The sequence below is a fragment of the Arvicanthis niloticus genome, chromosome 25 (genome assembly GCF_011762505.2).
Source record: "Arvicanthis niloticus isolate mArvNil1 chromosome 25, mArvNil1.pat.X, whole genome shotgun sequence".
NCBI classification, from domain to species: domain Eukaryota; kingdom Metazoa; phylum Chordata; class Mammalia; order Rodentia; family Muridae; genus Arvicanthis; species Arvicanthis niloticus.
This window is the reverse complement of record NC_133433.1, coordinates 14,087,006-14,101,294: the sequence shown is the minus strand read 5'-3', so window position 1 is coordinate 14,101,294 and position 14,289 is coordinate 14,087,006. Positions and strand designations below refer to the sequence as shown.

General features: G+C 33.9%; 1 protein-coding gene across 2 annotated transcripts in view; it reads right to left on the bottom strand.

Annotated features, from left to right (window-relative positions):
* Positions 1-14,289, bottom strand: part of Cnbd1 (cyclic nucleotide binding domain containing 1) — a 334,202-nt gene that overhangs the window by 40,661 nt on the left and 279,252 nt on the right. For both annotated transcript variants that reach the window (XM_076923968.1, XM_076923969.1), the window contains exon 11: positions 5,084-5,151. In XM_076923968.1, coding sequence (XP_076780083.1) covers positions 5,084-5,151 — 68 coding nt within the window. The remainder of the gene's footprint in view (positions 1-5,083; positions 5,152-14,289) is intronic.

Here is a 14,289-nt window from a genome sequence, read left to right as displayed (position 1 = left end):
AGAAGAAACTGAGCATCTTTGGAGTTACTCCAGTTGTGGTGAGACAGCCACTAGACAAGAATTGCCTCTCCCCATCTACAAACAAATTACTGTCCAGAAAAGGACACACTTGCAGAATAGTCGACTGATTATATCTGCCTAGACAGAGTAATCAGCCCTTAACAATTCTGCAGCACTAAGGTCTGTCAGATGATCCTGGGCCAGAAGGCGGAAGAACAGATGCTCCAACGTTTTGAAGTAGAGGGACTGTCCAGGTGTTCAGAGGTCTCTATAAATTGGCTAGGTTTTAGAAGCTATGCTTTGTGCTTCCCACAATTATAGTTAACTCAGTCATTCTGGATTTCTGATGGGGTTGAAAACTTATAGCCTCATAGCCAATCCTGGCTATTTACCTTGAGAGAAAAGATTTGAGTGGATGGTCGTCAGCTGACATTCATCCTAAAGCCAGGTTCAGATCCATACTATTTTATACTATTTTATTATTCATGAATAGTGATACATTGACTTCTTCTTTTGCAATTTGTATCCTCTTGATCTCTTTGTGTTGTCTAATTGCTTTAGCTAGAACTTCAAGTATTATATTGAACTGCTAGTTAGAGAGTGGGCAGCCTTGTCTTGTCCCTAATTTTAGTGGGATTGTTTCAAGTTTCTTTCCATTTAATTTGATGTTGGCTATTGGCTTGCTGTATATTACTTGTATTATGTTTAGTTATGTGCCTTGTATTCCTGATCTCTCTAAGACTTTTGGGGTGTTTAATTTTTGCTGTAGACTTTTCCAGCATTTAATGAAATGATCATGTGATTCCTACAATTCAGTTTGTTTGTATATTTGATTACATTGTTGAATTTTCCTATTTTGAACCATGCCTTCATCCCTGTAATGAAGCCTAATTGATCTTGATGAATGATGTTATTGATGTGTTCTTGAATTCAGTTTGTAAGGATTTTATTGTTTATTTTTGTGTCAATATTCATAAGTGAAATTAGTCTGAAGTTTTCTTTCTTTCTTGGGGCTTTGTGTGGTAAATGTATTAGAGTAACTGTGGCCTCAGAGAATGAATTAGGTAGCATTCCTCTGCTTCTACTTTGTGGAATAGTTTGAGAAATATTGGTGTTAGCTCTTTTTTGAAAGAATGGTAGAATTTTGCACTAAGACTGTCTGGCCCTGGGCCTTTTTGTTGTTGTGGTTGGTTGGTTGGTTGGTTGGTTGGTTGGTTGGTTGGGTTTAGCTTTTGGTTGTTTGGATTTGGTTTGGGTTTTGGTTTTTCGTTGGGAGTTTTAAATGACTACTTCTCTTTACTTAGGAATTATAAGACTGTTTACCTCCTCTTGATTTTACTTTAGTACATGGTATCTATATGGATCATCATCCAATTCATTTAGATTCTCCAGTTTTGTCTAGTCTAGGCTTTTGAGTAAGACCTGATATCTTTAATTTTTAATTTCTTCAGTTTCTGTTCTTATGTCTCTAAGTTTCTGACTTTCTAAATTTAGATAATGTCTCTCAGCCTTTATTTAGTATTGCTGAGGATTTCTCTATCTTGTTGATTTTCTCAAAGAACCAGCTTTTGCTTTTGTTGATTCTTTGTAATGTTCTCTTTGTTTTCACTTGGTTGATTTCTGTCCTGAGTTTGACTATTTCCTGTTATCCACTCTGCTTGGATGTATTAGCTTCTTTATGCAGTAGCGCTTTCAAGTGTGCTGTTAAGTTACTAGTATAAGATCTCTCGCATTTATTTATAAAGGCACTTATTGCTATGAATTTTCCCCCTAGCACTGCTTTCATTGTGTCACATATGTTTGCGTGTGTTTTGCCTTCATTTTCATTGAAAACCTTTACACAAGGAAAAAAAATCTCTAAAAATATGAAGTTTACCAACTCATAAATTTAGAAGCATAAAACTGAAAGACTAAAAACAAATAAATAAAACCAAAATGCATGTGCATGCAAATCAAAATAAAACTATTGAAAAGCAAATAATAAAATGGGTCCCGGTGCTGGACAAAGAATTGTGGGTAACTAATAACTATTGAAAGAGAGAATTAGTGTGTCCCAGGCATGAGTCTCCCAGTAGTTATGCAATACAAAATGGTCAGCCTGAAACATGTACTCACAACAATACTAAGCATACTAAGAAAGCTATATTTACGTAGTTATACATATATACATATATATGAAACAAAATCAAAGACATAAAAAGTGACTATCAATTTCAGAGTGAGTGGAGAAATGGAATTGATATGAAAAGCAGCATAGAGGGGATTGCAGGCCAAGAAAGGGTAAGGGGAGTGTCATAACTACATTTTCAATAAAATTTTGAAATGATAAATAATATTTCTAAATCTGAAAATCAAGCATAGTAGATTATTTTGTGGATATTAACAAGTTAATTGATGTTAATTAATAAATTTCAATTAAAAAATAGAGAGAGAGAATTGATAAAATAAGAACAAAGAAGAACAAAGTAGAATGATTGACTTGGCCAATCAGGAAACAATTATTGAAAAGGTAAGGCATTATGGTTATCAACATTCATGTAAAGAAATGCAGAATTCTGAGGCTTGTCTATTTAATCATTTGATTTATAACAGTTGTGGCAGTTCACTCAGTGGGAACACAATGACTTCTCAATCACAGTAGAAGAGTTATTAAGAAAGACCTTCACATCACACCACAAACAATAGTCTACAGCTAATGTCAGTTTAATTGACAGTTAAAAATGTAAAAAAAAAAAAAAATTCAAGTTGCATCTTGGAACACTGACTTGGAGGGAACAAGTAAGTTTACAGAATGGTCTTCTTCATGATAACACAGAAAGACATTTGGCTATATGTGAACATCTAGATATACCATTTGATAAATAAGTAAAAATACTATAATGTCTACAGAAAAATGCATATTGACACAAATAAAGTATATCAAACATATAAATGTATGCTATTTGGGCATTGACTGATTCACTGCATTTTGACTGTGTTAGAAGAGAGTCGACAAAATGATACTAGCTTTTGCAAAGTACCAGAATAGAAGCCTCAAGGAATGTAAAACTTAAGCAGCTTGATAACTGTCATAAAAGAGCATAGCAACAAATAGTTTTATTTGTTTGTGTTAAGCACAGATGTGGATAGCTTAGTGTGCAGAATCCAGGCTTGTCTCCACCAAATTGGAAGATGGACTTGGCACATTTTTCTAGTCAGCAATCAAAAATAAACTATCTGCATAACAATAATTAATGAGCAATAAAAATTTTGAGGGGAAGGGGACTTACTTCAAACCTGACCCTGAAAATATATAAAATATTTTAATTAGAGACTTCTACTTCTAAATCCCTCTCTATAAAAATTTCCAACCAAAAATTTTCTCCTTGATCTTTTGTCTTTAACTATCTTTCAAATGCCTGCTCCTCCTAATAGATTGGATACTCCATTTTTCCTGTAAAAGTGGGAAGGATAATTCAGATTGCTTTCCCAGATAGACACTCAGTCATTTCAAGTGCTTCCTATTCTCATCAATCTGGGAAAATGTTGTACATTTTCTGCATGAAAAAAAAATGTGCCTTTTCTTCCATTTATGTAATACTTATAAATACAATAATATATTCTTACATGATATATTATTATATAGATATATTATTATGGTTGTTTTTTTTCCTAAGATTTACCTATGGTGCTCAGGGTATTTCTGACTCAAAATTGAAGCTCTACTCGTAACTAAGAAATATTGTTTCTTATACTGGGCTGATGTCATAGCTGTAAGAATATCATCTTCCCTCTCTTCCAGACTTGCTTCTTTCTACTCAGTCAAGCAAAGCTGTACTTATATAAGCAGGAGGAGAATTATTTTCTAGAAATCTGCATTTGCTACTGGTACTAACAGCAATCATCAATGCTTGCAAATTCTTATTTCACAATGCCACTCCTTTAAAGTGACATCCCAGCTAGCATCATGGCTTATTATTGAGAAAATATGAAGATGAAATATTTTCATCTTATCACAACATTTTGACTTAACTCAAAATCAATTCTCAAAATGTGTTACATATTTCATTGTATTAAAGAGAGGAGAGAGATTTATGTTCTTATCAAAATTTCATCCTGAAAGAGCTTAGCATGTATCTAACTCCAACAATAATGAAACATCAAAAGCATCAGGTAGTGTCACATGGATTTCACCAAAATTTTGGAGAGAGAAGGAGGCTGTCGCTTAGCACCATACTACAAACAAGTCAACATTTTAAAAGTCACTTTAGGCATTGATGGTCCTCAATGATCATGGAGAGCTAAGCCATCGAAATAAACTCCCTTCTCCTTTGATTTCTCTACAATTTTCTCATGTCACATATAAGATCTGCCACGTTTTACATATGACATGTAGCAGGTCTGTGCATATAGCCGTACGAATGTTTAGTCTACTTGAATTCTATCTGCTTTTCAATGCCTGTAATACAGATGGACTTCCCATAGGTCCTTCTGGACTGCTATTGATTTTTTTCAGTATACCAAGCAAGACAGTTAATATTCTGGTATGCACTAAGACTCTGTGTCCTTTATAAGCACATTAAAGATACAATTTTATACAGATTTACATACTCTCTCTTTCTATATATATATATGTGTGTGTGTGTGTGTGCGTGTGTGTGTTTATATGTGTATATAGACATATATCTATGTGTGTTATTATACCAATAATATGTTATTCACATAAAACATGCAACTTTAAAAGCCCCAGATAAAAATCAACATCTTTGAAGTGTCTGCTTAATTTTATAATACTTCTTTAAAATATAAAAATCTTCAAAGTAAGCCTACCTACAAACATAGCTTTGGAAAGGTAGTTCATAATAGGTTTTAGAGCTTAAATAGTCATGCTATAAAATGTTACCACAGTAAAAGTTAACACAAAGTGTATGATTCACTACAAATATTTTCTTTTAAATTTCTTATCATGTTGTTTCCTAAAGAATATTTCATATTACAATCACTTTAGTGAGGAAGAAACAAGGCTTTGGAGCATCAGAAATAATTATCAGTGTTTAGTTGCTGTAACTAATAATATTTACTTTAGTATGAACATATTTCTTACTTCTGTCAGATGCCCAAAAGTTGGTTTTGCTGTTTGAATCATAAGTTCCTTAGTCACAGGATCCAATGCTATAGGAAAATGAGATAAATAATAATATTATCAAAAATAATGAAGAAGCCAAAACTCGTTCATTCTTTATTATGTCAAAATAAATGACAAAATTGGATTTTCTTTAATAATAAACTGATTTATTTACTCATCCCTGCACTGAATCCACATGCACTAAAATCACATGCACTGAAAACCACAACATCTTGCAGAATTAGATCATATTTGATTCAGTCTAGTTGTCATAGTGTGCACAAGCATAATCAAAAAAAACCTGACATACTCTTAGAAGAATCATTTCTATGACAGCATATGAAAATATTATGTTTTATTATTTTAAAGGACTCCATGTTTCTAAGATATAGGGTGGAGACCCAAAATAAGAGGAGACATACAATTTATTTTTCAAATGCATGTTTTATAAATGCTTTATAAAACAAAGTTATTTATAATTATACTACAAATAGAGTAGAATATGTTGCCAATGAAAGTAAAAAAGGAAGTGTGAATGGTGCCATTTGGCAAAGTCTAAATTCTAAAACATAAAAGAGGTTCAAGATGGCTAACTTCCCTCTGCGGTTCAGAAATAGGGTATTTTGAAGGTATCAAAAAACAAATGTATTCTGAGCCATTGATGAGCTTAAAGCTACTTCTATGTAACCTGATGAAAGTGACAGTCATTATCTTTAAGGAAATGGGAGGTCTGTCCTGAAGACAGCAAAGAGTAAAGGCCTCTGAAATACACAATGGAAGTAAAATAATGCTCTAAGTGCATGGAAAAGAAGATGGGCAACAGCTAATGTTGGTCACATGACTATACACAGGGACAAAGGCTAGACAATTTTCTATGACTTTAATGTAGAGTGAGTTGTTGGGTACCTTAGGATGGAGAGTAAGACTTTGTCTCCAAAAAAACCAAGCAGGAAGAAAGTAGGCATAGTAAGAAGAACATATATATGATGTGTATGTGTGGGGGGGGAGGGTGGGTGGCAGGTACGGAGGAATTAAAACAAAGAGAGCTTCATCTAGTCAACTCTGTTTTAAGCCAAGTCTGAAACAGAAGTCAGGCAAGGAAGGAACAGTACTGCATCTAAAGCCCCAAATCCAGTGGTTAGGGATCCACACTGGTAAGGTATCACTTTATTATTTGCAGAGCAGTGGCAGGGCTCCTCAAAGAGGAAAAAACAACTATTTTTAGGTTTCTTGTTTAAGGTGTTTATTGTTGTTGTTTATTAACTTTTATTTATTCTTTACTCATAAATAAATCCAAAATACAGCTTCCCTTCTCTCCACTTTGAGGTGATACCCTCAACCTCTGTTCAGAAAAAAAAAAAAAAAAAAAAAAAGTAGACTTCTCAGGGATGTCAGTTGAACTCAACATAAAATACAATAAAACCAGGCATAAATCTTTACAATAAATCTGGGCACGGTGTGTTTATGGGACCCCTGAGTTTACAGACAAGTGGGTCTCTGATTCTTACAACTTCTCTTGGATTTTTTTCTTCTGTTTGTTTATCTTTCCCAATTCTGATGTATTAGTCTTGTTTCAACTTACTATAGCTTTTTTATTTATTATTATACCTTAGAGGCATGTTTGTTCTCTAATGAGAGTCAGGAAGAAGTAGATCTAGGCAGGAAGAGAAATCAGGAGAAATGGGAAGAATAGAGGAAGAAAATCCATAATCAGGATGTACTCCATGAGAAAAAAATCTATTTTCAAAAAAGAAAAGAAATAATAATTTTTAAATTCGTGAAAAAAAGCCCTTTAAAAAAAAATAACTGAACTAACATAAGGTCAGGGAATGGGCTCAGGAACCGCAGTAAAGTCTGCTATTGCCCCAAGATCAGGAAAAGGATAGGGAGGTTGTTACAAATAGCAGGAGGGCTAGATGCTGACAAGCCAAAGGATGGTTAAAACAGAAGGGCAGCTAATTCAGGTATTGCAAAGATAAAGTCATCCACCATTGTTAACCAGGAGCAAAGGGAAAAAAACAAATTAATCAGTTCTTTAAAATTAGGCTCTTCTATTGTTGATAACTTATCTTATTTATCTATTGTAGATAAACTTATCTTATCTAGTTTTCTTATCATTTAATCATGTTTTCACTTTTCCTTACCCTGCACCTGTTTCTCTATCTAGCTTATACTTTATTTCCCCCACTTGCCTTACAGAGCTTTTGTAAATGTATTTTTTTATTACCCAGATGTAATTATTTTCTTGGAGGTCACTTCTTAATATAGTTTTTTCTGAACTCTGGCTGGCCGGTTCAACTCAGCTGTTATAGCTCAGACTCCTATTGAAGCTGACAAATTCAAACTGGCTTCTCTTCGTTTGAGACTAAATTGCTCTGCTTGGCCTCAAACTAACTCTAGCAATCTATAGTAATCTTCTGGCTCATTCTTATTCTCTGTCTCATTCTGTGTTCACTTGCAACCAGTCTTTGTAAAACTACCTCTTATCTAGCCCTCTCTGTTCTTTAAGTAGCCTCTTTTTACTGTCTATTTTCTCCTGAGAGTTGGATATATCCTAATTCTAACTCATTCTGTCAAATTGTTCTCTGATTCAATACTCTGTTTGATCCTGAATTAGACATCATTGTTTTAGACTGAAGATATATTCAAAAGGTCTGTAAGCATTCCAGGAGGATCATATCTTTGGATGTAATCCCTAACCACAGTGGCCATGTTGCTGGATTAAAACTCCTCTACAAGGTTTTTGGTTTTGGTATTGTTTTTTGTTTGTTTGTTTTTTGATATTTTATTTACTTACATTTAAAATGTTATCCCCTTTCTTACACCCCAACTCGAAAACCTCTTATCCCATCTTCCCTCTCCCTGCTTCTATAAAGGTGCTCTCCCACCCACCCAAACACTCCCATCTCCCCACCCTTGCATTCCCCTACACTGGGGAATTGAGCCTTCATAGGACCAAGGACCTATCCTCCCATTGATGTCTGACAAGGCTATCCTCTGCTATATATGCCGCTGGAGCCATGGGTTCCTCCATGTGTATTCTTTGGTTGGTGATTTAGTCCTTGGGAGTTCTGGAGGGTCTGGTTGGCTGATATTGTTGTTCTTCCTATGGGTTGCAAACCCCTTCAGCTCCTTCAGTTTTTTCTCTAACTCCTCCACTGAGGATCCTGTGATATGGTCTCTTGGGAATCAATATGTAGATCAGGCTGAACTCACTGACTTCTACCTGCCTCTGCAGTAAATAGAGGTATGCAGTATCATTCTTATTTTCTATAGTATTTTAACTCTAATCGCATATTGTTAGACATTTTTTCCATTTGTCATTTTATAATCATTATTGATAGAGTGCTCTCTTGTCAAATTTAAGTGCATTTCTATATCTGGTATGATTTTTACTGTTATGCTCCAGCAAATTTCACCTCTGTGAGTGAGACTAAAGACTGAGTAAATAGTTGTACATCTAATGAGAACATCCACACTCAAAATCAAGAGACAGCCAAACCAGTAGATGAACAAACTTCTATACAGAAACCAAGACACATAAAAACTAAAGCAACGTAACTTCACCAAAAAATCATGACTCCCAAATTGTTGAACAAATATACTCTCAGAGATCAAATGCCCTGAAGATATCAAAAGTTTGCTGGTAAAAGTAATCAATATCCTGTAAAGGGAATAAGAATAAGAATTTTAATTTAATTTATGATCTGAGAAAGAAAGTCAGAATCATGGATGGAGAAACCATCAACAAGAATGGAAAAAAAGCAATATAGATGAAAAAGTCAGCAACTTTGAAGAATTCATAAAGAAATTTGATACTAGAGAGAACATATAGAAGTTCAAAAAACAATAAATTCAATTTGAAGACCGCAGAGAACATCACCACAAATTTTTAAAACATAAGAAATAATATAAGAGAATGAGGACAAAGTTGACAAATATATTGCATTCAATAAGGAAAAAGTGAATATGGCCCTATATAGCCAAGATCTCAGAAGCACAACTAAGACACAAATCTAAGAATCTAAGTGAAAGAAGGAGCTAAGATAAACAAAATCTGTTGAAAGAATTATTAAAGAATATTCTTCACTCTAGAGAGAAAAAATGAGATTTTAAAATAAGATAAATTTAGAACACCAACTAGACATGACCAGAAAAGAATCTATGCCTCTGTCCTAGTATACTGGAGATCTCAAAATACAAAGAAAAAAGTAATATTAAAAGCTATAAAATAAAACATCAATTCTGTGAATATTGAAAAAGCAATATTAGACTGAATAATAATACCTGATTTTATTTATATCTAAGCAACAAAAAAGAGTCTGAATGGACACAATAAAGAGACTTTTAGCTCAATGGAGTAGCATAAATGATCCACAAATTCACACAACTACAATCATCTAATTTCTGACAAGGCTATCAAAATCATGCATCGAACAAAAGAGCAACTTGAATGAATGCTGTTGAGAATGCCGGATTTTCATGCACAGAAAAACATTAAAAATTCTTATCTTTCTGCAAAAAAATAACATGAATCAAAGACTTTAAAAGACTTTGAAATTACTACAAGAAAACACCTCAAGATACAAAATAGGTGGAGAGATTCTAAAAAGGACCCCAGTTGCTGCCCAGTGTTCACTTCTCCCTCTGGGTAGCCAGGCATCTTGTACACAGAGCTGCCTTGAAGAAGGAGGAGCTTAACCCGGAAAGAGTAGGTACAAAGCAGGATCTTGGTCAGCAATGAGTGTGCAGGTGAAGAATACACCCTGGAACAGCTTCAAGGAACTGGTTCTTTTTTTTCTTGAGGGGGAGAAGGCGTATTTGTACCTCTGAAGGTGGTACACAGGGTGGCTGGGGCAAGGTTTGTGTGGCCCTGCCCCATTGGCCAGGGCAGGATTTTTGGAAAATACTTCACCTACACACTCAGGGGATGCAGGGTCCTGTGGGGAAAACCAAAAACTGTATAAGTCAAATAACTGATAACTGTCAGGTTAATACATCCCTGCTAGGGTTAGAGCTGGTTTTATGGCAGCAGTTGGAGAAAGGAGAGAAAGCCAACATCTGCAATCATCATTTTTGAGGTATCCGGGATTAAAGTTCCCTGACCCTTCTTTTGTAACACTGGGCCATTATGGTGAACACCCAGCATGAATAGAAAACATACCATGAATTGACCTATGTATGGTATTCTATAAAAGTGAACTCTTTTGTGCAGCAAAGAAAATAACCACTATAATCAAAGGTAATTTATTAAAGTGAAAATTCTATGAAATACGTTTAAGACAATGAATTAACATCTAGAAAACAAATAATTATGAAGAGAAGCATACACATAAGAAGAAACCATCCTAGTAATAAATGTTATAATAAACAGATAATTCTCAAAGAGTAAAAAACAGTTAATAAGTAATGGAAAAAGTTGTCTACCTCTTTGAACATTTGAAAAATACAAATTAACACTGCTTTCTTACTCCACTCAAATTAATTATCCTCAGCCAGGCAATGGTGGTGCACACCTTTAATCCCAGCACTTGGGAGGCAGAGGCAGGCAGATTTCTGAGTTTGAGGCCAGCCTGGTCTATGAAGCAAGCTCCAGGACAGCCAGGGCTATAAAGAAACCCTGTCTCGAAAAACCAGAAAAAATAAATAAAAAATAATAATTATCCTCAAGAAAACAAACAACAGAACTTTATGGAAATATAGGGAGAGAATTATTCTTCCCTATTACTGGTATAGTCACTATGAAAACTAGCATAAATATTTGCAGAAAAAAAAGTAATGTTAGAACTATCATATACCCTAGATATACCATTATTTATTATATACATGATGATATATATACAGAATCAAGAATTGTTTCTAAATCAGGAATTCCAATTGTATAAGACCAGATTAACATCTTTAGTATTGTTAATAATAATCCAATTTCATTTCATTCAAGTGCGACGCATTGCAAAAACAGAAGTCAAAGTGCAAAGAACATATTTCTGTGCTTCAGTTGATTCTGGCGCATGGGATTTTCACTCCATTTCTAACATTTAACAGGCAGAGATGGGCGCAGAAATACCAGGTGATTCCATTTCAGTAATTATGGTAGTCATAAGAGAATTATTGTTTCCTCTCCTTTGTAGTCTCAGAAAGTCCTGAGGAGGAACAGCTGGAAAAGTAATGTCAGATTGATCTGCAGAATGTAATTCAAAGGGTCCTGCTGTTAGCCGATTTCCCAAAAGAAGAATGCCCTCAAGAGTTTACAGATTTCCATGAGCATGTGTATGTGGAGCTTTAAAGCTCACTAGCTGTGAAAGAAATAGCCTTGCTCTAAAATAAATAAATAAATAAATAAATAAATAAATAAATAACAGATTCTGGGAAAGCCATACATGATGCTTCTCTTTCATTCTAAAATTGAAGTGAAATATGTAAAATTTTGGTTAATAAACTAATCTCATATTTGTGGAGTGAAATTGATAAACTATAGAATACATAACACAACACACACACAGACACATACACACAGACACACACACACAGACACACACACACACACACACCCTAAGCAACTACTGCAAATGCTACCATAATGCATCTATGACTGGTTTTATGTTTGGTTAATATTTTTTTCTGTCCTTGTCAAGCAGTAGTAGAAGTACATTCAATATGGTTCATAGCACAGAAAACTATTATCATCTTTTATATATAATAGAATATATATTCTTATGTAGAATTAATTTGCGTCTTTTTTAAATGCTTTGTAAAACTCATGGGCTAAAGGCTGTTAATGCAATGAGTATTTTAATAAACAATATAATTCACGGTTTTTTTCTGCTGCTTTTATTTCCAGAATTTTTTCAATTCCTCTAAATATTTGAATTTATTGTCATGGATAATTATAATATCCTGGTTTAGTTTCTAAAAGCCAGCATCTGTATGCTGTTAACTTATTCATATGAGAAATAAACCATTTCTCTTTTTCTGTATAAACCTCCTTAAGAGTTATATCAACTTCATTTTTCTTTTCTGTCACCTTGCTACTGTTGTTTGCTTGACTTCATATGTTAAATTATGCTTTGTTAATTTTGCTAATTATTTCATTCCTGGAACTCATTTCTTGAAAATGCATTCTTTTCACATACAATATATCTTGATTTCATTTGCCCCCCTCTCTTTCTCTCAGTTCAAATTCACCTTCTTTCTGATCTGGGTTCACTTCCTTTCTTTCTCTTATTAGAAAATATGTGATAACAACAAAGCAAAACATAATAAAATGCAGTAAGATAAACCAAAAGTCATCGCATCAAAACTGAACAAGACAAATCAAGAAAAGTAAAAGAGCCCAAGAGAAGAAAGGTGAAAGAATCAAAGACCCATTTATTTACATACTCATGAGTTGCATTAATGTATTAAACAGAGAGATATAATACATATGTAGAGGACCTGGTAAATACCCATGTAAGCCCTGTGCGGGCTACTTCAGTCTCTAAACTCTATGAGTTTTCCTTGATTTGGAGGGCCTTGTTCCACTGGTGACTCCCATCCGGTTTAGCTATTACACTCTTTCTGCCTCATATTCCACAGGGTTTCCTAAGCTCTGATGGAAGGGATTTGATAGAAACATCCCACTTAGAGCTCTGTGTCCCAGTCTCTCTCCTCTCTCGTTCTCTCTCTCTCTCTCCAACCCATTTCTAGTATCGTGGAACTGCTGATAAGCCATTGTTTGTATCTCTTGTATTCTATCATTTCTACGATTCTTTCTTTACAAACATGATGTCATTAATTACAATCAATGAATTTTGATTTTGATATACAGTAAGTGTGTTCAATTAAATGTAAATTCTTTATAATTTACATTGTGATGTATTCTTAATCCATGGGTCCTGCAAAACAATTTTTCTTATTTGTAATATAGTTGGATTTTTATGTTCTCTGTTGATGTTTGAATTAAATTCATAATACATTCTCATAACTCATAGTCTGAAATATGATGAAATATAATAAGGAGACAACATAGGTCCAGCCGTATAACATTTCTTCAATCTTACATACTACTATTGATTTTTTTTGCTTTCATATCACATGTGTTCATAAAACTCATTCACTTAAAATGTACAACTTGTTAACATATTTACTAAGTGTTTAACATATTTACTAACTTGAAAAATGATCGTAGTTCCAGGACATTTGTATCATGAAGACAATATGCTTGTATTTTTTTCTATTCTAGCAGTAGTTTGCTTTAGTTTTTCTGATTTTTTTTTGTAAAGAGTGTTCTTTGAAATGTATTTTTAAGCCAGCCATACTGCTGCATGCCTCTAAGCCAGCACATGAAAGTCAGAGGCAGGTGGATCTGTAAATTCAAGGCTGGACTGTCCTACATAGTGAATTCAGGACAGAGGTATGGATTGAGACTATCTCAAACAGCAGCAAACAGAAACCAAATCAAATGTATGGTTTGTTGGTTCGTTTGTTAGTTTGTTGGTTGGTTGATTGGTTGGTTGTCTTCCTTGCTTGGGATATAAATAATTAATTTTTAAAAAGAAAATATGAACTACATTCCTGAGACTATGCAAGCCATGTAAGCCATTGTGTGTGTGATGTTGTACACACATGCATTGCAATTCCCTGAGAAGAAGCTAATCATTCCTGACTGGCTTACATTTGCCCTTTCATAAGCAGGAGATCAACATTAAGGTACAGTTGAGAAACACCTGACAGAATGGAGTCACCAGAGATGAGCATCCAAACTATAAACAAATGTAGAAGACAGCTTTTCAGAGAATTTATACACACAAAGATATGGGGAGTTGGACAGAATTATGGCAAATTTGCAGTATGATCTAGGTAGTATTGTTCTCTTACCCAAAAGTTTCAAAATCTTTTGCAGTTATATTTTTACAGTATAAGTCATTTATATTTCTAATATTCATTTATAAATTTGTGTTCCTTTGTTATCATAAATTGTTTTTAATTTAAATTTTAGCTTTCTCATGATTGGTTTATTGAGATATATATTGTTTTTTAACAATGTATAACTTGAGCATATATTAGCTTGCTTATTGGCCCTCAGTATTTCTTGGTAAATTTCTTGATTTTTTTTCTACATAAATAATTATCATTATCAAACCAAAATAATGTAGTTATATTTGAATGTGGATATACTTTTTTCTAATATGCTACAAAGTTGTATT